This window comes from Pipra filicauda, unplaced genomic scaffold, assembly GCF_003945595.2.
Source record: "Pipra filicauda isolate LSUMZ 115617 unplaced genomic scaffold, ASM394559v2 scaffold137_size4652046_pilon, whole genome shotgun sequence".
In the NCBI taxonomy this organism is placed as follows: Eukaryota; Metazoa; Chordata; class Aves; order Passeriformes; family Pipridae; genus Pipra; species Pipra filicauda.
In genome coordinates this window covers 3,040,291-3,064,921 of record NW_024103851.1, presented here as the reverse complement: position 1 = coordinate 3,064,921, position 24,631 = coordinate 3,040,291, and the positions used below count along the sequence as shown (strand labels likewise).

The window sequence follows — 24,631 nt, the reverse complement described above, 5'->3', positions numbered from 1 at the left end:
TCCCTAGGTGTCATCATACCAGCATCTATAAGAGCATGAACTTCAGGTGCCTCACAAGTCACGCTCATTTGAGCCAAGGGAGAGAACAGCAGCAAAGTGTCACCTCCTACTAGCACTACAGGAAAATGAGACTGTGAGTTTCCCAGACATTTCCAAAAATTAAAGGTAGGAGTTCTGGGTTCTGCCCTGGATGCTAATCCAAAACTTAACGCACCTCCTGCCTTGGGGTCTCCCTCTGTCCGGTTGGACTGTTAACAGGGTTACCTTAACATGTCCCCATCTCGATCCTTTCTGTGATAAGGACGCAGATTATTTTTCTGGGGGTGGTGGTCTTTTCTTTTCCAATCCACACCCTTTCTTTTGACATTTTTTCCTGTTCTGATTTAAATTTCTCTTCCAAACACTTGGCCAATTGCTCTCAGTTCACATCCCTGGACCTCCAGCAGGTGATATTAAAAGATGTATGCTAAAGACATATCAGTGAATCTCCAGCTTGAGAAAAGAGTAATTCTGCTTAGTTCTGTCCCTATAACCATGAGGTAATCTTTCAAAAGAAGAGTAAGAGCAAAGGTAAAGACTCAGATTTGGATACCTTCTGGAGAGCAAAGTAGGAAGTGAATAGATGATCAAAAAAAAAAAAAAAATCACACACACACACACACACAAAATCAAACAAAAAACCAAACCAAACCAAAACAAACCAACAACAAACAAACAAACAAAAAGAACAAACAAAAACTAAAACAAAAACTATTTCTAATAAATCTGAAAGGAGAAGGACAGAAAGTTTCCCCTGCTTTGGGTAAATCAGGTGCCTACAAATCAGGTAAGAACCACAAGAACCCCAGGCTATCACCCAAACATTTATATTTTTTAGATATGAATTTATACTTTTTAGATATTTATTTATCTCCAGAAAGACCCTAAAAACTGTGCTTCCCTAATATAAGGCCTCTAATCCACGTGGGCCTAAAGCAGCTGTTTGTAAAGTGCAACTCTATACAAACAGCATGTCTGTGGTGTTGGATGCAAATCAACAAGAGCAAGAAGATAGTTTTATCCTGAAGTCTCCCTGTTGCTCATATTTGCTCAATGGAGCGTGCAATTTGACAGTGCAACTATAGCAACCTTATGGCTGGCTGCTGCCCCTTTCGGCAGATACAGTCTCTGTCTTACCTGTGTGATCCCAGCATCACCTTGGCACTGGCAGTCTTCTCTTTGTTTAGTTCCCTGAACAGTTTCAGTAGAGGATCAACCAGCCTTGCACTAAGACAAAGGTAGAAACATGTCTCTAATGAAGGAAAACAGGGGAAGCAGAACTGTCCTTTTTGGGAGCAGTTGCTCCCAAACTTACAAGCATGCTATCAGACCAAACCCTGAGTTCCATCCCACGTGCTTGGGATATATTTTGTGAAATTGATAATGCAGGATTAATTCAAACTATATTTTATAGAGATTTTCAACAGGGTGTTTTGAGATCTACTAGAATGCAAAATGTTTAATCTGATTAAAACAGCTCTATAAGTCCTACATCCAAACCTTCAGTTCCACTTCTAAATGGTTACCAAGTTTAGTCTCTCTAGAGGTCAGCACAGTATCAGAAATAAGAAAAAAAAAAAAAAAAAAAAAACCAAAACCTTGTTTAACTGGAGTTTGAAATTTCCTCTGGAACTTCCAAGGAAGAAATAAAGGAATTCATAATTTTCCAGAATAAATAGAATTCACAGTATTTTAAGCACGTAAAGTAACTGATGCTGTCCAAAAAATGGTAGAACTCGGGGAAACACACAAACTACACTCCGTCTCTGAGTGCAGGCTACAGTATTAGTCCTAATCAAGAGGTTACTAACAAATTGTAACAGATTGTAACAGCCAGGACTGCCAAGTTTGAACCTAAGCATCGGGGCTGAGCCATGACACGTGCGCTCTTTGTGTCACCTTAAGTATCATCCTTACAAACAGCTTTAGACTGGCTTTTATGTACATATGACCAAGTGTAACGGGGTGCCAGTAGAGCAAAGGCAAACAGCTCAGTCTCATACAAATCTGAGAGTACTTGGGGAATTCGGGTTTGATGAGAAATACATATAAATATTATAATCTGCGACAGATATAATCTTGTTCCAATATTTTCCGCTTTATTTAAAAGGAAAGCTACCTATTTTGTTCAATCCCACAGTCTGGAATTTACAAAGACAAAAGTACCTTTCAGCATAAGCAAACTGCAAAACGTATTTGAAGATAAATTTGCAATGACAATTGGCATTAAACAATTTATTTTCAAATACATTCTGCAGGCTGTTCATTATGAGGGGTGCTTTTATCTTCTGGACGCTGCTAGGCTGAGCAGAGATGAAGTTTCCTCTTAACTCTTCCAGTACCTTACAAAGAGCAGAATTGATCAAGATTTTCTTGATCAAGTACTTACACCTGTATTAGGTGAACATCACATTTCAGGGGCTCAGTTTCTAGTCCCAAATAAGAAGCAGATAACCATAGCTCTCCCAGATCTGACACCTACTTCTAAGTCAAAGAATATTTCTTCCTTAATACAGTCCCTTAATGCTTTTTCTCAACAGAAATCCCAATTGCTGTGCTAACAGTGCCTTTTTGGTTAGCTACCAATCATAGCAGCTTTACCTACTAAGTAGCAGGCACACTTCACAAGACCAGAATTTCCTGTCTCCCAGGTGGGAACCAGCATCTTTCAAATAGCTCCTTTGTTGACAAGGGAAAGGCAAGCTCTGCCTCCATTTCTGGCATCTGTTCTGCTTTGTGTGCCTTGATCTTCACTGCAACTTAGTTGCTTTTAAAGTCACAAGGTAAACCATGACCCTGCTGAACAGTGTAGTCCATTCTCCACACCTCTGCCTTGTTACTGTTATTACTATCCTTTCCCTATACAATGAACCAGGACGGGAAACAAATTCAGCAGAAGTCAACCTTTTTTGTTTTGAGTCCTTTTTCAGCAAATAGTTCCCCTGGTTTGTCTGACTGCATAGCTAGACAAATGTTGCAGGGGCAAACTTAGAGGGTGGGAATAAGAAGTCAGGCATGAGGGAGTGGTAGACACCTATTCCCAGCATTGTGATTTTTTGTTGCATTTAAAAAGTAACTGCATGACTTCAGACTAAAACAGAGGTACAATAGAAGCTTCGATATCAAATTCTCTCTTAGACCCTAAAGAAAATTTGGATTTGGAGGCATATACATTACTTGGTAGTATGAACCACCTAGAGACTGCACCACTGTGCAAACCTACCCATTATTTCCATTCCAGCTTCACGCTGTTAAATAGGGAAACTAACTAAACAATGGAGAACAATAAGCATCTAAAGACAGGCAGATCCTTCTCGATGTCACTGGAATTTAGATTGGGCTGTAGAATGTAATCCTGCCTCCGTGAATACTCCATTTCTATTTCTCTGTGAGTAGAATGAGAAGAAATGGAAATCATCTGAAGACAGGCCTTAAGCAGTAAACATTACAAGACAAAGAAATTCTGAAACATTCATTTCTGCCCAGCTTGCTGTCTCAGGGAGGAGGTGGGTAGGGGGAAAGTTGGAAATTATTTTTGATCACTACATCCAGCCCCCAGCTATCTCCATCAGATCACATAATCACTTTCTATTTGACAGGTTAAATTTCCTTCATACTTATCCAGTGCTGCATTCACAAAGATAAACAGCACATACCATAACTGCAAACTGAGCAGAATCCACGGATATTCAAGCCCACATCTAAGAGAATAATCAGGATGCTAAGGAAAGCTATTGCTTGATCCAATGGGTGCTGTGCTCAAGGGCTGTTGATATGGAAAACTTATCAAGAGTGATAACAATGAAGATATGAAGTTGGAGCAAAGGCACATACCAAAAAGGTATTCATGGAGAATGAAAAGTGCCAGGTGAGGTTTAGGTTAGATATTCCTGGAGGTTTTTGAGACTGGATGTGGCACTTAGTACCATGGTCTAATAACCGCAGCAGTAGTGGATCAAGGGTTGGACTTGATGATCTCAGAGGTCCTTTCCAATCTGGTTGATTCTATGATTCTATAATTCTATGAACCCAACCTACTGGTGTGATATTAACCTCAAGAGGAGCATTCTGGAAGGGGAGCAAGATGACTTCTTTGTTTATATAAGATTAAAAAATGCAGAAAATATGACCTCTAGCATTCCTCACAGCTGCTTTCACTGAAGTTGATAATACATCTTCCATTAGCTTTACAAATACTAAAAAAGGAAAAACAATTCATGATACAATATGCTTCCCTGGTACAAGAAATCTATGGCTTTATTATGGTGCTCATAAGCCATTTCTAAAGCATACAGTGTATTTCTGAGCAATGTTTCTGTTTGTTCCTCTCATAAACAGAAATTATACTCTTGCAGACAATGTTTCTGTGTTGTATGAATATTGCCATCATTCGGTGTGTCATACAAAAGTTTAAAAATTATTGAGAGCTACAGAGTCTTGAAACATTTTTAAAAAGTGACAGAGGAAAATAATAAAATCATTTTGCATTGCATCTTCCACATTTCATGGAGATGTCTTCTGCATGGCTCCTGCAGAAGAGCCAAGGTGTCTCTGCTAAGCATTCTCCCATTTCCTCATAACCCGCTGGAATTAGTATACTACAGTGAACACCCTTGACAGAGCAGGTGACCTCTGGTTTCTGTGCTGCTGTGGTACTTGTTTTTCCATAGACCTTTCCCTGCATGAAGCACTCCATTTCACAAGAGCTTCCAGAGGTAGTGGGAAGCCATTACATATGGAGCCAAATATGCTGCTTGGTAAGCCAAAGATTTCAGCGGTTGAGAAGGGTCACATTATCTGAGTAAGCATTTTTGCCCTCTGGTAGAAAGCTGAGAGGATGAAGTTGTACAGATAAGAAAATATTTCTATCCACTCCTTCCTGGAAAAGTACAGGTGAGCTACTTCCCTCCTGACCTCCTTCAGATGACCCTCCATAGAAGGGAGTCTAAAGCTGTCTTATGAAAGCATTTAGAAAAGAGTGACAGGAAAAAACAGATGCAGAAAGGAAAGGCAAAAGGGCTGAAAGGACATGATGCTGTTGTGACATGAAAAGACAAGGAACAGGAATACAAAGTGGAAATTGTTGTCTTGATAAAAGCAGGAAAAATATTCAAGCCAGCATCTCCTACTAAACACACTAGCAGATTAATACATCAACTAATCCCATTTGTCTGTCTTTCCTCTGCAGAGTACCACTGCATATTGCACATCTGTTTTGCTAGCTCATACTTTCTTGCCTGGTCTCAAATGTCAGTCCCTGGCACTGTCAGTAGCTATGGACAAAGCCAGGGTGGTATGAGAATTTCCACTAAAATCAATGAGGCTTAGGGGGAAGCCCCAAGTGCACTTCAGAGCTGTAACACTGCAATCCACAGCTCTGTCTGGTGCTGCCAAGTCCACTTGTGACAGAACCTGCATGGGGGCTCTTCTGATACAGCATTATTTTGTCTGACCTAAAGCTGCCACTGCCAAATCAGCTCCATTTGGACTAATTACTGCCAACTTGTCCTTACGTAGGCAAGGACTAACTACAACCCTAATTTCAAATTATGTATTTTCAGTGAGTTATGGAGCTACCAGAGGAGATCATCTGAGATGACCCAGCAGCCACTGACACGACTCTGTTCTTGGTCATGTGCTCCCACTGCTTGCCTTCATAAGCTCCAGAGGTACTAAGATACCTCTACTGAGGTATCTTAAATCTTCAGTCTAGCAGGAAAAGAAAGTTTTCTGCCGAATCAGCAAGTTAAATCAGCTTCCCAGGAAGCAGTTAAGCACCATTGGTAACAGAAGAGAAAGCACAGGGGCACAGAGCAGAAGAGGAGAGGGAATCAAGACTTTTTGAGTGGCATTTCTGCTTTGTTCGTTAAGCTAGTTGAATGATCTTTTATTATTCTACCCAGATTCTACCCATGGAATTCATAACTGAATCTGATTTAGATTGTAGCAAATTACACCTCTTAAAATTAAATAAGGGCTTCTGTAAGGCTTTTATATCACTTCAGATGCAAGAATTCAAATTTACATCCAAATATACATGGCCAAAATTAGAGTACCCTTAATAAAGAACAGGAGAAATAAAGATTCACATGCTCTGTCTTTTACGTTTCTCCACTCCTTCAGCTGGTACAATTAACAGGAAGTCAGAGTGAAGTGCTTAAGCAATGTGGAAGCTTTCTACAGAGGAATCTACACAGCTTCATAAAGCTCCCAGCTTACTATATTCTTTTAAACTGAAAGTCTTAGCAGAAAAGACAAGTTATAAACCATTTCTTCTGTTGTTAGAGCTTTAGAGAAGCTGCCTCTTATTTATCTACAGTATTTTCATTACATTCACCAAGTAACATTATATTAGGTTACATTACCTAATGATTAGGTGTTCTGGTACCAGACTGTTAAATAAATAGCACACAATTCTCTGTGGAAGTACATGAACCACTCCTGGGAGATGACCATTTAAGCAAAACAGAATCAGATCACTCTCTTCAACACACTGAAGTGGCTTAAAGTTGCCTTACTCGAGCAGTTGGATATTCTCTTTACAAAGTGGACCTGTGGGTTGATTTAGTTAGTCAAACATCAAACCCAGTTCTCAAATGTCTTTAGAAAGGAAGGCACATAAAACCTGTGACTTCTGACAGCTTTTCTGCAAAGATCAACTCTCCACCTTATTATTGGCCATGCATCATGGATAAATTTCTCAACCATTTCATTCATTTTTCCATCATTAGCTCATGGAAATCTCTGTCATCAAATTTAACAAGGAAAAAAACGTAACTATTCCAGAAGCACTTAACTTTACTGGAGAGAATGAGACAATCCAAATAACACCCACACAGAGCAGAAACAAACATGGGATTTAGACTTCCCCAAGCATGTAATTAGTGACAGCTAGAAAGAAGGGCTCTCTGGGGCAAAATTGTCCAATTAGAGCTTACTACATGGCTTCTTCACCCTCTCTGTGATAAAAGTGCACCTCAGCTTCGTGCAAGGCTCAACTGAGGACAGCAGGACCTGTTTCAACTTTAGCATTCGTGAGTTATTCTGCCTACAAAGAGCACACACCCAAAACACCAATTCCTTCTGACCTACCAAAGGTATCTAAACTTTCCATAACATCTTTCTCTCTCTCGTGACCTCCTTCACCTCCTCTATATGACTCCTCCTCCCCCACCCTCCCCCTCATTTCTGGAAAACCTGAGATAAATACTTTATTTTGAGACATTTTTGAGAGATAGCAGGTTATCATTCATTCAGTCTTGTAGTCTTATTTGTGCCTCTATCCCCAGCTGTGAAGTGACAAAAACTTATTTACCTTTATAAATTACATTGAACATCGGGAGGGGGGGGGGGACGGGGGGGGGGGAAGTGTCTATGTTCCAAGTAGTGCTGAAAGTCTGGCCTGAATCACAAAACATTATTTCAAACTGCTGTATTTAGAGCTTCTGATATGTAACTTAGCCTACACTTATCGATATATGAAAGATCCTGACTTAATATTTTTCTCAGATTTTCCAGAAAAGGCCAAAATCTGCCTTATTGACAAACCAAAACAAACAATCAGTTAGTTCCAAAAAGCCTCCTGAAACATTAAACAGTAAGTAAAGTACACAAAACTCTTCTTTTTCCTGTGAAATTTGACTAGAGTCTTTGACTTTCCTTTTCTCTCATGTTAATCTCCATAAAAAAGGAGAACTCTTTGCAAAACAAAAATAAAGTACTTGAAGGGACAATACCACAGATCCTTTTCCCAAGACATGGTTATATCTTACACAAGATGCCCCAGAGCACTTACATTTGTAAGCCCTAGGGCATTAGCTCACAAGAAAAGAATGCACTAGTCTTAGCATCCTTCACCTTTCCGGAAAGTCTGGTCCTTAATGCTAACAAAAAAAAATAGCTTGCTTTTAAAACAGAAGTTTCTGTCTCATGTTGTGTGATCTAATCTCACAGCTCCTTAGCACTGAGCCTACTTCTCTAAATTAAACAGTTTTCCAAATTATCTCCTTTGGTAAGATTGCAAAACTAAAAATTATTCTGCCTAAAAGGTATTCTGCAAAACCCACCCAAAAAAACAACCATATAAGAATTTGCTTATTTTTCAAACAGCAATGAAAATAACGAGAGACATTTGGTTTTAAGTGTTCTGCAGCTGTTTCAGAGATCCAAATTAGAATCAACACCTTTCCCTCCCCTACACTAGTCTAACAAAGGATACTATTCAATATGTTTAACATAACCCAGTCTGACCAAGGATCCATCTAACCTAGTGCCCCATTTGCAAAGGTGGCCATGAGTTGATGCCCAGAGAGAAGTAAAAATTTAGAATAAGTCTTTATATTCTATTCACATAATAGAATGCAATATATCAGCCTCCAGCTAACACTGTCTCACTTTCCAGCTATTTATGAAGGTTATAAAAAGGCTTGACAGTGGCACTCAATGCAAGAACAAGAGACAACAGGCATAAGTTAAAACAAGGAAAGTTCAGACAGAATATAAAGAAGCACTTTTGCACCACAAGGACTATCAAGCATTGGAGCAAGTTGCCCAGAGAGGTTATGCAGGCTCTGTCCTTGGAGGCTTTCAAAACCAGGCTGAATAAAGCTCTGAGTAAAATGGTATAATGCAGGTGACACTCCTTTCAGTGGGACATTGGACTAGAGATCTCCCAAGATACTTTCCAAGCTGAATTAGCCTATGGTCCTATTTTTCATCTGAGAAACTCTTGATCTGGATGTTGCTTCCATATCCTAAGTTGCCTCAGTTTTACTTTTATATGCAGTCTTCTCCTGAGCCTGTATAAACTTCTGACAACTAGTTCCTCCATCATCTGACAAACGACATCCCTTGCTTTGATCCTAGCTCCACTGAGCTATATTTCATGACATTGGCTTGTTTTCAAGTGAAAGAGATAAAAAATAGCAGCATGGGAAGAAAAGAAATAAATTTTTAAAAATTATTTTAGTATCTTTTATTCACAATATTCTTAGTCCATGAAAACACTTTTAATAAATACCCTGCACTACATTTCCAAATTTGGAGGTGAGAAGGAAAGGAGGCTACATATCACACCCAGTTACCATTACTTGCTGACAAAAAATCTTAGCACTGTGCTTGCTTGCACATTACACCTTTGGCATACTTGCACTCAATTGTTAAAATGCAAAATAAGTTCTCACATCCAGTCATTGCATAGGCACAGAAGCACAAGAAGGAAGAATTGCTTGTCTCTCACCTGCTAGAGTCCCAGCTGCAAGTCTCCATATCAACCAAGGCACCTGGACCAAAAAAGTACTAAGAAGGAGTGACGTTGGCCCTCCACAGAGATGGTTTGACACAGTAGCATGACAGCCAGTCATACTCCAGGTGTCAGCAAACAGTTTCAGTCACTATCGGGTTTCTATTAGGTATCCTTCAAAATTCTAATTCAGTTAAGATAGAGTTCACTTCTCTTGTCCTGACTAAAGAGGCTCTGTGGACACTTGCACAGCTTTCCATCTTCTGCACATGAGTGAGGCAGACATAGTGTATGAATAGTTTGTACAAATGTGCCCACTATGCTGCAACCTCCTGCATTTTAACAGAGACACCAAATATTTTCCACCACCTCACAGAGGAAGGTGGTGATCCATCTCCACAGTATTAAAGTCATATTTGCTGCTCCCTAGGAGTCCAATATCAATACATAATCTGGACAATTAAGACTCAAAAGACCACAAGGCTAAGAGGAACCACTGGATAATCATACCTAGGGTTTTTTTTTAATCCACCAGGTTTTTAAATACCACTCAGTTCCCTCATAGTAAATCCTATGATTCAAGCCACAGTCCCTGGCTATACCTCTATCCATCCCACTAATGACTGCTTTAGTACCCAGCTTTTTGGGGCTTTCCCCCTGATGGAACAACAAAACATAAGTCAATCCTGTATCCTTCTTTTCTATAAAATAAACAGATTTGGCATCTGAAAGAATTTCTTCCTTCATAGAGAGAATTTTTTTTCACCAATAAACATTTCCTTCTTTACTGTCTCTAGCTTGGATATATTCTACAATGGACGTCAGTATTTGGACTGAGGACCACGTTCAGGAATACAGGGAGGGAAACTGTTGGAGCAAGACATTTCCAGGTGCAGCTGCCATTGCTTAAGTGAAGCTTTTATTCCTTTATCCTGTGCATGTAACTTGCTTTGTTGGCTGGGGCTCATTGAAAAAATTATAGTTAAAAACAGTAGATCTGTAACACACCTCTGTCCTCACCATTACTTATTCTTTCAGCAAGGTTAACTGTATTTACTTTCAGATTACTGAAGATATTGAACAGTGACAGGTTCTGTACTAATTCTAAAATCCAAACAAACTTTTTGAGATTTCTCCTTAACAGTATGACAGGCAGCAGCGCAAAAAATGGCAAAACTGACTTTGTCTCCAGACAAACTAACCTGAAACCCTGCCTCAAAATGCTTGAATTCCCTGCTTCAAATTTTTAGAAACTGTAATAATGAAACAAGCAGAGGAATCTGGAAAAATCAAGACGGGCAACTCTGCTCAGTGAGCCTCATTAAAATGGAAGATAAACACTCCAGAAACAAAACTGAGATCCACTGAGGCAGTAACATGACAATTCCTCTTTCCTTGTACAGTAATAACTCATTAAGAGTAACGGAACCTGTAGCATATTTGTTTACTGTTCCTATACAACTAACAGTCCCAATACCTCATGAAAATATGTGAAATTGTGTGTAGGAAAAACATTTTCAATTATGCAAAACAAGACTTCTTAGTCTATACCGAGGAATTTTGCTCATTGCAGACAGTTACGTGCAGATTTCTGGCCTGTGCATCATATTGTTACCTCTTACAAGTGAGTCAGGAACAAATTCTTTCATACTGAAGAAATATTCTTCCACATTTGAAAAAGAAAAATTGTTACATATCAACATTCATTTGAAGCCAACAGCACAGGAGAAAGCTATGGCTGCAGACACATATCAGTAGGTGTTCATGGGCATTGGTATTTTTTTTTCTCTTCAAGAAAAAAATAAAATCCTTCTGTTGCAGCATAAAAAGCTTGATTAGAAGAATAATGCCTCAGGCTAACCCTAGAGGCAGAAGCGACTTGAAAGAAACACTGTGCTGAAAAACTAAGCTGATGCAATATTAAACAAGTGAAGTCAGGGAAAAAGGGTGGGGGGAAATCTTGAGAGCCAGATTCTGAATTCCTTTACACTGATTTGATATTAACCTAATTCTGCTAATTACTGCAGAATTGCTAGTTAGAGCAATTACACCATTCACTCATATGAGTGTAATGTACAGAACCAGGCCCACAGTTCTCTATCTGCAACACAGAGCTGCACACACAGCCCTAAGTTCCACTACCACCCCGGCAGACCCCAAAACATAACTAACCTGGTTACAGTTACCACAACCTCCGAGTGTCTGATCATGATGCACTTCCCTGGATGGGGAAGGTCATGGGGAACTCAACCGCATGCGTGCAAACAGAGCAACTTCTCTGCATCAGAAAGGTCCCTTGGAACAATTGTGCTTTGCTGATTAAACCACATATAGCAGCCAGGTCCTCCTTGGAAATTTGACTGGTTCTGTCCAAGCCTTTCAAGTGCATCATTCTGGGACTGGGATACTGCCTAAGATATCACAGACTGAACACACACGCACGCACAAACGCACAACTTTTCAACAATGAAAAAGGAAAGGCTTCCCAATGAAATGCTCTTTGATCCTTGACCAGAACATCACAGTTCTTTCACGTTGTTATTATTTTCTTACAACACAGAAGTCAGCTGCACAATTTTTAGTCACACCTCACCTTTCACCTTTTTCCATAAGGTACATTCAATTTGTCAAGTGTCACATTAAAGGATTTTGAAGATCCTCATTCGAAACCAACAGGATCAACTGCTTTGAGAAATCAGCATTGCCAGAGGCAATCTTGCGACGCCACTGTCAGCGCTACTGCAATCTAGGCCACCACAGTCCCACCTCTCTGTCCCCAAAGTCCTTTACTGCTTGCAGAAAAGGTTATCTCACCCTGAAGCAAAGGGCAGGAGCTACATGATTACAGTTCCTGACAGGTCCTACATTTGTTTTGAGAATGTAATTTGATGCTGTTTTTGCAACCTGTTATTTTCAGGAAGGTGCCAAAGCATGCAGAGGTACGAACTTGCCTTTAAATACCCAGAGTTTTCTGTCTATCACTCACTTCAAGTTTTGCTCCAAAGGCTTGGGCTTAACGCAGCATTTAGGTAACAATGACAAGAAAGACGGCAATCCTTTCAGCACTGCTGATTCTGGTTCTGGTTGATGTGCTAAAGGCACACGGTGAGTCAAAAATATATCAGAAAATCCACCTTTGTCAATTTGAAATAAGATTCACATTCCAGATTGTACTTTATTCTTTTCCCCTCCCTAAACTCCTACTTGGGCTCTCTGATCTATCAACCAACTATGTACATGTTCAGATATCCCTAGAAATACCTTTGTTTTTCAAACCATCCTCCTCATCCATGTAAATTCCTTTCATTTCATTCACAGGTACCTCTGTTACTCCAGTGCTTGAGGCAACAAGTGTGGAGCAAAGCAGAGATCCCAGCACGCAACCAAGCACAGAGCTGCCCCTGGACTACAGCGGAGACTCACACAAGGAGAATGGCACAGAGCAAGTTGGGAACACTGGAGTGCAAGAAGGTGGACAGATCACTTGGGAGCTGAGCGGAGAGCCAAGTACCGAATTCACCCCTAAGCCGAGTGTGGAACCAAGCCAAGAACCAACCCAGGAGTCATCCACTGAAATATCTGGTAAGACCAATTTTGCCTTGGATTGCCCACATTATTGTTATCTACATTTTGTTACCCCAGTGCTCCTACCTTTCCTGCACTAATGCAGCAGGTCCTTGTAGTCGATTTCTAGCAGGGTATCTGGCATACCAGAGATCTAGCCATCTTCTTCTCCTCTCCTCATTCCAAAAACATAAATAAATTGCTAGCAACAGAGAGAAAGGTAATGCTCCTTAAGATAAATTGTATTATTATGGATGAGTGCATTTTACAGCTGTATGTGAAGTAAAGAGGTCACACCTCTCCTCTCCATGGAAGAGGTTTCTCTTGTGAATATAGTTAAGGCTGGCTTATAGTGCATTTTTAATGTGGAAAAAACCCACGAAGCCAACAAAATCAAAAATATTTATATGGTCAAGTTTCATTGTTATGAAGGTTTGTGGTACACTTGAGTTACATTTTGCTCTGGTGAACATCATCCCCATAAAGATGGACCAAATTAATCCCTACAGAAGAAAAATCTGAGAAGGATCTTGGTACCTACACAGTGTAAACTTCTGTGCCCTCTATCTCCATGTTTCTCAGTACCACAGCGAGTTGCTTTAGCATGTACTCAGTCTCATTAATAAATAAAGGGGCACAGATTCATTATCAGATGTTGTTAATCCCTTTGGGGATTTGGGGGAGGTTGGGGTGGTATATATTTTGTTGGTTTGAGGTTTGTTTTTTTTTTTTTTTTTTTATTAAGAGATTAATCTCTTATGTAAGACATTATAAGCGAGGATCTTTTAAATTTACACAAGGATCTTCTCAACAATGAAAGTGTGTGTGGAGGGGGAGGTTGTTTATTTGTTCTTTACAATAGTTTATACAGGAACAATCTTGATTTCCATGCATTGATAGGAAACAATTTGCAAAACGCCAAAATCGCAATTCTGAGCAGTGTAGTAGTTTTACGTTCACTTTCTTTGTTTTTACTCTAGAATAAATTGCAACATTAAAACTTGATGGAAAAGCAACATCCACGTATCTACAGAGGTGATTTCATCACCAAGAGCACACGTGAGGTGCCTGTAGCAAGCTAGATGGCAGAGCTGTTCCTAGAAGTACAACTTGCAGGAAAAGTGTAACCATAACCTTCAGTTAAAGAACTCCACCTAATTCTTCCTTACTTTACCAGATTAATTAGATACCAGGTGACCTGTGCTGTTTTGCTTGCACAATAACCTGAAATAAAGAATGTCACTGCAACTATACATGCTTCGTCATTATTGTAATCCTTTTCTTGGTCCACTTTAACAAAAAAGATTAAAAAGATTTTAGGATATTTTTTTATAGGTCTCCTCTCAAACACATTCCAAACAACTGATGCTTATGTTTTCTTATTTTATTACTGCTGTGACCAAGCCTACCTTCAGTTTGCAGGAACTAGGGGCAGGGTCGTGAAAATATTTTCAGACAGTCTCCAGACGGTATCATCAGATGAGAGGGGCAGTTCAAAACACAAACTACTATTTAGGCCATTAAACTACCAATGAATAACAGTTTTACACAACAGTGGCTACAACACCCAAAAACTACCTCTGACTGTTTTCACAGCTTGCAAGTACAATGACAAACAAGTCATTGATCTGCAAGTTTTGTCAGACAGAGCAATAGCAAGTAACGAACATATACAGAAACATGAATGTACTAACAACTTAACTTATTGATTTATTTATCACATAATATCCAAGTGCTTTCTACTGTCTGGCATCAATTGCAGCATTCCTTTTTGCTATTCTTACTGTTGGAGCAAATAGAGCAGGCTGAGCACTGCACAGAACAGAGATGCTGGCTCTCCTCAGAGACTATAGAACCATACAGAGATAACGTAAAATAAATTTAAAGTGTCAGAAGAACAAGGTTCCCTGAAACAGTTTAGGAATCCATCTTTGCAAAAGAACTTAATACTGAAAACTTTAACTGAAAAAACCCCAAACAAAATCCATAGCAGCAAATGAGATGTCTCCAGATCCTCTAATGCCTGGTGTAGCATAGACAAAGCAGTTGTGTGATACTGGAAGAAAGGATAAGCAGTCTTAGGTTTTCATTTTTTTCAACTTAATTGCAAACATAATTTTGTATTTTCTAATTACTCATTTGGAAAGTCATAAATAAGGGAAGTTCTATGTCTAATCCCCTATTTGTGAAATTAAGTAGAAGATATCTAAATGCAACAAACCAGAACACTGGTTTATACATGTAGATCACCAGTATATTCAAAGGTAGTATACAAGCCATCAAATATTACACATTTTTTCTCCAAGCCAGCATTCAGTTTTGGGTTTCATCTTATAAAATAATTTTTACAGCCTGTCAACATCACACTTCTGTTTGACTGATAAGCCAGATAACCACCGGAGGAGAAAAAAAAAATCCGCATTCTGAGTTTTTTTATTGCAAAATGCAACAGGGAGACAGAAAATAACAATAGAACCCTTAAGTTGCACAGGGGCATGCAGGAAGAGTTTCATATTCCTAAAATAATGCTCATATGATTGGCAGAAATTAGTAAAAGAGAAAATTGATTCAATAACAAATAGCGCATTGGGCAAAAATGACTGGTAATGACGAAAATCACCACACGATGGCTCCAGATACAGAGGCTTTTAAACAAAGTTGCACTTACTAGTCATACAAAAGTATCACTACAAAACAAGTCAGCCAGCTCTGCAGCAGTAGGGCTGAAGGAATACAGCAAACAGAGCTCACCCACTCCTAATCCCGGTAATAGAGAGGTTACTGGCTTTTCACAGCTTTTCCTGGGTCACCTACCATGTACAAATCCAAGCCACTGCCCTCTCATCCATGGTTTGGAGAAAATTCCTTAGAGAGTGCACAAGAGGATAGTCAAGATTGCTAAATGGAATACTACAAGGAAATTGATGGAAACCCACTTCTCGAGTCACAGTGAGAAGCAGAAGGAAGCAGCTGTCTCCCATTTATTCATCCAAAGTCCTCATCACTTTAAAAAGGCTGCAAGCAAATTAACTTAAATACAAAGGATTAGTTCTTAAAAGGTCATAATGAATTATCATGCGTAAGTGCACTGTTACCATGCACCTAGCTTCGAATATACCCTGTAATATTGTAAAACAGATTAATCAGTGATAAGTCATTGGTGAAGAGGGGGCATTTCCAGGAGCACTGAGGGAGATTTAAACAGCTTCAGGGAACATGAGAGACCCAGGCTGGCAAACAGGGTGTGGCGCAGGCAGTTTGCCAGACAGGGTGCAAAGATAGGGGAAAAAACTTTGGGAGTGACTAGAAGAGGACTAACTGTGCTTTCAGCTCTGTCAAAAGCCACTTTCAGAAGGAACATGATGAGCCAGATGGACCTCACACAGCACCATGCAGTTGTCCAGGTCTCCAGCTGCAGTGACTGTCTGAGCTTGTGGCTGATGCCAGAGGACAGTGGAGACAGTATCTGTCTGAGGTGTGAACAGGCTGACAATCTGCTCAACCTGGTGGCACAGCTGAAAGAAAATGTGGAGAGGTCAAGGAGTAGGTGCCCTGGTGGAAGACCTCCAGAAACAGGTGATCAAGCTGCAGGAAATGCAGGGAGGGCATTAACACAGGCTTGGGAAGTAGTGGGCAAATCCCCCCCCCCAAAAAAACAACAACAACAACAACAACAAAAAACCCCAAACAAACAAAAAAACAAAACCCCACAAAAATAACAAAAGAAGAGGAAAGGAACTAATAAAGGAAGGAACTTCCTTCACAACCGAACAGGGTGATTCTCCCCCTATACTCTGCTCTTCTAAGACGCCACCTGGAGTAGTGTGTGCAGCTCTGGTGTCCCCATCATAAGAAGGACATGGAACTCTTGGAGCAAATCCAGAGGAGGGCTTGGTAAAAGGACTGGAGCCCCTCCCCTATGAAGAGAAGGTGAGAAAGTTGAGGTGTTCAGCCTGGAGAAGAGAAGGTTGCACGGAGACATAGCAACCTTCCAGTATCTGAAGGGGAAACAGGAAAGCTGGAGAGGGACTCCGTCAGGAACTGTACAAATTGAAAGAGGCGAAATGTAGGATAGATATTAGGAAGAAATTTTTTAATGTGAGGGTGGTTAGCCACATGAACAGATTGCCCAGGGAGGCTGTGGATGCCCCAACCCTGGCAGTGTTCAGGGCCAAGCTAGACTTGTTCAAGGCCTTGAGTGACCTGGTCTAGTGGAAGTGTCCCTGCCATGGCAGGGGGGTTGGGACTAGATGATCTTTATGGTCCATTCCAACCCCTTAATATTTTCTGTTTCTATGATTCTATTAAATAGTAAGCTATCTGTTGGGACCTCAACTTTTACAGGTCTGAGTTGCAAACAAAAAGAAACCCTCTCTCCCAGGCTGTTTGGTCATAAATTATTCACTAGGAGGTTTCTTGTATCTTCTTTCAGGACTTGATACAAAACAGAAACACAGTTCTTTTTCTCTTGGACAGATGACCTTCCCCACCTCTATTCCCACATCTACTGGAGAGGAGAGCCATCATACATGTGGCCAGAGCAAGAGGTCTCATGATAGGAATGAAAGGCACTTTCCTTCCAGCTGTTTCTAACATTTCATAGACATCTGTGGTTGTGCTCTGGTAAATCCATCATACCATGATGCCTCCCTGAGCTCCTGTATGTTGTTAACTCCTAAGGTAGACTTGCATTTCTGCAGCAAAGCCAACATATTATTTATATTGTTTCATTGTGTTGGTCCTCCTTTCCCCTCAGAAGAAGTTTCAAGAAAATTAGTGGATACAGTAGGGGTTGTATCCTGCCAGGAGGTTTCATTACACTGTGTTAGACTGTGGGAACAAAGTAGATGTTTTGTTGGAACTCACCACGGAGGAACTGTGAAATTGGCAGGTAGTAAGTACAGCGGATGCTGAAGCCGCAAAAAACCCAAATCCAGTTCCGCTCATCTTAATTAAACCCCATGTACTACTTCAGCAACCCACAGAAACAAGGGGCAGGTAGAGAGCAGACTGCCCTCTGCATTGTTAAAAGTTTAAGGTAAAGCTATGCAGCATGTGGTTACTGGTGACAACCACTAAGAGTTTACGGGCATAGTAAGAGCAGAGCAAGTCACATGGACAAGAAGCACACTTTTGCTCCTTGGAGTTCAGCTTATTCAGCTAGATGAGGCTGGCAGAGTGGTTTTGTGGGCACACCAGTATCTTTACATCACTGTTGGGGACCAGAAAGTAATGAGTGGAGGCCATGGCTAAGGGCAGCACTGCAGCCACACTGTGCTGTAGGAACAGGTTTAGAGTGGAGGGAAGGAGGCAAGAGAATGTTCTTTGCCTGAACCATAAGCTACATAACAATGCTATCATGTTGAAACAACAGCCTATAAAATATTCAGTGGTTATCTCTTTCACTGACCTGATAAAAATGTATAGCTCAGGGCCGAGAGGCTCACTCTGACATCTCAAAATTTTCCACTAGGAAACTGATGCAAATTAATACCAAAGAGCAAGTGCTGTCATTACAGCATTCAGGAAAAAACATGAGAAACACTTCTAAAACAGCAAAACTCTCCTGGGGAAAGAAAAAAAAAGAAAAAAGACAAAAAAAGGAATTGTTTATTCTACACTTTGAATAAATTCAGCAATTACAACACCAGTGAAAAGGCTTCTCTCTGCTATAGAGCAAGCTAGGATTTAACAACATACCCCGCAAACCTCCTCATCTGCCACACCAACACTAAAGGACCTCACTGAGGCTTTGTTTCAGGTAATCCACATGCAACAAAGAGAGACTCAAGTTCACTGTGAGTCCTCAGCAGATAGCAGACTAGTATCAAAAACCACCTGGGTGCTGGCTCAGTTTAGGAGGATTCTGTTATCTCGAGCTGGGCATTGCACCCAGCAAGACTTTGCATTTGGTCAAAGACTAGGAGAAAAGGGAATCAGATTTGCATCCTTGGTCTGCTACCACTGGCTGTCAAGTTTAGCCCAAGAGTCACATGTTAATGCAAATAAACTCTGATTTCAACTGATTTTTCCAGGAATTTTAAAGTTGTTGCCCAATTCAGTCTAACATGGTATACATATAGAGGTTCCTTTCAGTAAGAGAAAGAAGGCTTAAGTTGGTTTCTATTCATGGCTACTAGTCACGTCTTCATAAAACATCATATACCAAAAAGGCACAGGTGTCTATGCAAGGTACCTCTGAATCAACAAAGAATTCAGTCAAATAGGATAGGTGAAAGAAATATTTAAGTTCCACAGAAGTCAAGCCCAAAGTTCATCTATGATGGATCTTACCTCTCTGTAGAGGACAAAAATGACAAGGGCACAATAGTAACTGTGCTTTAACTGAACTTTTTAATAGGGATGGATACAATTAATATACTGTAAGCCAGTTAACAATTTTCATTGACATCTTATTACTTTAGTGAATAAATTAATGGTCAGCTGAACAAAAAAACCCCCAAGGAATGAGTGAAGATATTGCAAATCCCTCGAGGAGTTCTTCCACTGCTACATTTACTGTCATCACTGATACACACCCAAAACTGTATTGCTATGATTCTTCTGTTTCTCAAAAAGCCTCCACTGCAGTACCTACAGTATTTCCATGACTAACTGATTTAATGACTTATAGTCCATTATCAGATGGGCAGCTCTTTGGTAAAGGTGTGGCAGCAGATTCTTTGCTTTCTGTCAATGCTCGTGGCTGATGGACAAAAACGCTGAACCTGACGCCTTGGTTTGCCGCTGCCCTCACAAACCCACTATTTGCGGTCATGGTGATGGCTTTCAAAGTGTCTCCTGTCCCAAAAATGGTTAGAGAACGGCTGTTGATTTTTGAACTAGCCACTAGTCCTAAGGCACGCTCAGATGGCTGATCTGGTACCACGGTAACCCTTTTAACAAGCAATGCAGCTCGCTCTTTCTCCCCAGGTCCTCCCAGCGTTTCCAAGATGGACTGAAAATCTCTGACAGCAGATTCGCAGGCAAAGAGCTCTTTTCCCTCCATGAACTCCTCCAGCTGAGGCAGCACTCTCTCCCTCCTTTCTTGGGCTGCTTGCTCTGTCAGCACTTTTTCTTTGAAGACGAAGTAGCAGCCTCCATAGCTCAGAGCAGAGACATAGGTTATTAAGGTAGTGATGTCCAAGTTCACTCTATTGCAGACATTTACTTTGATCTGAGTAGGAAAAGCAATGCTGGCCACTAAATTCTCCCGGTCCACTCTGGTCACCTGCAGGAGTTCAGGGCCTTCTTCATCTGATTCACTGGTGCTAGGGTGCTCGCTGTCTGCAGATGGCTCCACCAGTGAGTTCACAGCAACAATATCTCCTCTCACAGATATTCCCATCTCCTTGAGTCTCTCTGCCATAGGACTGGACACGCTGTTGTAGAACGCAAAGATGATGTGGGGATTGCTGTACTCCACCGGCTGCTGACGGCTTGCTTGCAGGAAGTCCTCTGCCTGCTCAATGACACTTTTGTCACCATACTGGCCTCTCCCCAGCCAGATGTTATGCAGAGCCTCAGCTTTCCGACCGATGGCCTTCACCCATGTGTGACCTCCGTTTGCAACAACATCTACCACCAGGGTCTGTTTGTCTCCAAACCTGTCCTCATAAGCAAAGACATGGAGGACACTGACAACATCCTCCAGATTCTCTGCTGACTGAATAATGGCTTGGAGGTGGGTAAGGTTTGTACTCTGCAGATGGGACTCTTTAATGGCCACTTTCCCTGCCTCCACCTTGTGTAAGAAGTTTAGTTCAGCCTTCAGTTTGCTACATAGTTTTGCCCCACCTTCTATTCTCCTTTTCTGGGACTTGGAAAGGGCTTCTGCTCTCTTGATCAAATCTTTGGCAACAGCAATTCTTTCACAAAGCAGTGACTGCACAGACATGTTGGAAACATTATTCCTATCAAGTGAGAGCAAAAGAGAAGATTGTGAAAAGAGGTCTTTCCAACAGCATATACTCAAGCTTTGCGGTAGACTTCATGCAACAGCTACCAGTATTGTAAAGCACAAGCATCTGGAACCTCAGCACAAGTCCCAGCAAAGAGTTCAATTCCTTTCCTTTACCTTTGGACATCCAACCCACAGACTCAGAAAACCTCAATTCTTATCTAGGAAGAACAGCAGCATCCAGGTCTCCACACACACCTTCCAGTTTTGTAGTTTCTTTCCAATGCCCCCTCCTCCTTCTCTGCATAGGAGCCCTTCACTGAACCAGTCACTTAGATGTTAACTCTTACAGCTCGTTTGCAAAAGCTGCCATCCAGAGTAAAATTAGAAATACAATTAATGCCATAAGTAAATGCCTCTCTCTCATCACAGTTATCATTAAAAGATACCCACCAAGCTCACAGATACACATAAAAACTGTGAAGTCTGACTCCCAGCAAGTATTTTAACATAGCATAGAGGAAGCCCATTGCACTTTACAATTCTGGGGAGCACGGCTCTATCCTCTCCAGCTTCCAACCTGCACTGTTCAGCTCAGTGGATTAGCCCCTCAGAGACTGGAACGAGTTGCCCAGAGAAGCTGTGGATGTCCCATGTCTGGAAGTATTCCAGGCCAGGTTTGATGGGGCTTTGAGCAACCTGGTCTAGTGGAAGGTTTCCCTGCCCATGGTAGGGGGAAACTAGATGACCTTTAATGTCCCTTCCAACCTTAACCATTGTATGTTTCTATTATACGGCATCGCGACAAGACTATGATTCACAATTCTAGAGTCAGGAGAACCTAGAAATTGCTATGCTTTCTAATTCTACCAAGAGATGTACTGTGTTGCATCTGATAAATCTATTCCTTTGCATTTGTATTATTTTAGTATGCCTCCCTTAAGTAAAGTATGATAGGAATTACTTCACTGAATGCGTGCTGTCTTTGAAAAATGTAGGATTCATGCCACAGCAAACAACAGCACAATGACGGGCAGTAAATAACCATAGTGAATAGTGAAATTAATCCATTTTGACTCCCAGTTACAAGTATAAACACTATAATTCTTACCTAACCTGCACGTTGAAGCAAACTGGTGTTAAAGGACAAGACAAACGAGCAACAGGACACGGCCTGGGTCTTACAACAGGCTCTGCCAGTGTAGCAGTGGAGCCTGACTTCAAGGAGTGGAAATCACCCCTGCATTACGCACAAGTGGAAACACAGAATTAGCTGCTACTGGCCCAGTCAACATCCAGCATGACCAAGAAGCCCAATGCCTTCCGACCCGACCTACTGACTCTCTTTAGACAGAGCAATCAGCCTTTCCCCCCCAGTCTTCTCTTACAAGCTTATTCTCGTGTGTAAATCCATGAGTAAACCCCCACGGTTAGCACTTGGGCACCTTTCCCCAGAGCAGCTACAACTCCTACTCCAGGCACACTGAGACTTAAACGGAGCGAACATCAAGGGTTGCAGTGAGAGTAAACCCACAAACCCAAATACTTTTTCAGCACGACAACTGCACGGTGGCCCCATTACGAACCACAGGTTCGCACGCAGACCCCTCTTTGCCCCCTCCTTTCCCCTCAGGGCCCGATGTTTCCCGATCGGGGACCGGCAAGACCGGCCGCCCCTCCCCGCCCCCGCCCCGACATCACGTGGCCGCAGCACCGGGGAGGCCGCGGCGCCATCTTCGGTGAGGGCAAAGCGCCCTTAGCGCTCGCCCCCGGCCCGGCGGCACCGGCTCCCTCCAGGCTCGCCCTCCACCCACATTCTGGCCCCGGCAGGGCGGGCGGCGGGACGCCGCCGGACGCCGGCTCTTGTCCCCACTGTCGCCCTCGTCCCCCAGTCACTGCCGAGGCGCGATGTGCCCGGGCCAGCCTCGCCTCTCCGGGTGCTCCTGGCCCCGCTTCCTCCCCCCGGGTCCGCCGCCTTTCCCCGGCCCCCGCAGCCCGTACTCACAGCCCAGCGGCCACAGCCCTCGCCCCGAGCCGGCGTGGCGTGTGGCTGCTCGGCCCGGCCGGCACCTCCCCCGGGGCCGCCGGGCGGGGACACGGCACCACCCGCCTCGCTCCGCCGCGCCCGGCCCGCCTGGCCTGGCCACGCTCACCAGTGTGCCCGCGGCTTGTCCCGAAAAGCCTGTAAGGGCCAAGGGCAATATGTCAGGTCAGACACAGTCACTGAGTCACAGAATATGCCGAGTTGGAAGGGACCAACAAGGATCATCGAGTCCAACTCCTGGTCCTACACAGGACCATCCCCAGGAGTCACACCATGTGCCTGAGAGTATTGTCCAAACACTTCTTGAACTCTGTCAGGCTTGGTGCTGTAAGCACTTACCTGTGGAGCCTGTTCCAGTGCCCAACCACCCTCTGGGTGAAGAACCTTTCCCTAATATCTAACCTAAACCTTTCCTGACATAACTTCAGGCCGTTCCCATGGTCCTGTCACTGGTCCCCGCAGAGAAGAGATCAGTGCCTGCCCCTCCTTTTTCCCTCACAAAGAAGTTGTTAAACTGCATTGAGGTCTCCCCTCAGTCTCCTCCAGGCTGAACAGACCAAGTGACCTCAAGGAAGGGGGAAGCTGGCGTCCTTCGGATGCTAACAGCTTAATATCTTTCTTATACTGTGGTGACCAAAACTGCACACAATATTCAAGGTGAGGCTTCACCAGTGCAGAGTAGAGTGGGAACAGACAGGCCAGAAACAATTTGGCCTTGACTTTCAACTTCAGCAGAGAAACAGCAGCCATGGCTCCGTGCACGCTGGACCCACGCCCATTGAATCCATGAAGCTTGAACAACAAAACTAGCCCATACAAAATGATTCTGTGCTAAATGTGAGCGAGTGTCCCTTATGCTTGCCCCAAGTTGCTGCCCGCCTTCGTGCAGCAGACATAGCCATGGTCTTGCCTCTCTCCATGCAGCAATATTCCCTACCTGCATGGGAAAGACTTGCCTTCTGATCGCTGGTTCCTGCAGGGAGTAAGTGCCTAAACGATTTCACAAGATCTGGAAAGCAATAGTAAGACAAAGTAAGTTGTAAGGGGCTTACTGCACCTGTACTTTACTGTGTGAGTGACCGTGCACTGTAAAAGAGGGGTTGTGCACTCTCCCTCACTGGAGATACTGGGGAACTGTCTGGACACAATCTTGTACCATGTGCTCTAGGATGACGCTGCTTGAGCAGGGAGGTTGGACTGGGTGTGGTCCCTTCCAACCTGACCCATCCTGTGACTCTGTGACTTAAAGTAATAACTTAATGAAATGATAATACTGTTCTCAGAGCCCGATCCTACTAGTTAATAAATCCCAATTCTCGTAGGTGTCACACTGCTCTACCTTGGAGCAGGCCATCTTGCAGGACAAACAAATCAACATCACCTGCTTTAAGTGATTGCTGTCTCTTCTTCTTTCAGATTAGGAACAAGCTAAACGAAGCAGTCACACTTCATGGCTAGCTGAAATAATCTCACCTGCAATTTGTTATTTCTCACAAAGAGTATTTGTCTGCTTTACTGCCCCTTGATCCCACTTTATGCAAGGAGCAATAAATCATTACTATGGAAATTATGACTTGGGGCTCCCATATCATACTGCAGAGAGACAGCCTGAGGAAAGCACTCTAAAGGGAAAGTACTCTCAGAGGAAAGTTACAACTGCTCACCGTTTTGAAGCTTTTTGTTGTAAGAGGAGCCTAGTGATAGTATTCTCATGTTTTTCAAGGCACACTTCTATTTGTCCTCAGAAGAAAAATGTGCCACCATTGAAAAATAAATCAAATATTATTTTACCAATTCGAACAGTTTATATTCCTAAAAAGCACTCAGTGAAGCAACCTGGCAA

The 24,631-nt window shown here is 42.2% G+C and overlaps 1 protein-coding gene across 1 annotated transcript; it reads right to left on the bottom strand.

Annotated features, from left to right (window-relative positions):
- Positions 1–18,436: 18,436 nt before the first annotated feature.
- Positions 18,437–22,827, bottom strand: CUNH7orf25 (chromosome unknown C7orf25 homolog). Its single transcript, XM_027710134.2, has 2 exons — positions 22,750–22,827; positions 18,437–20,757 (listed from the first exon to the last, which is right to left on the bottom strand). The coding sequence occupies exon 2, from the start codon at positions 20,739–20,741 to the stop codon at positions 19,473–19,475; it is 1,269 nt and encodes a 422-aa protein (XP_027565935.2). The 5' UTR covers positions 20,742–20,757; positions 22,750–22,827; the 3' UTR covers positions 18,437–19,472.
- Positions 22,828–24,631: the final 1,804 nt, after the last annotated feature.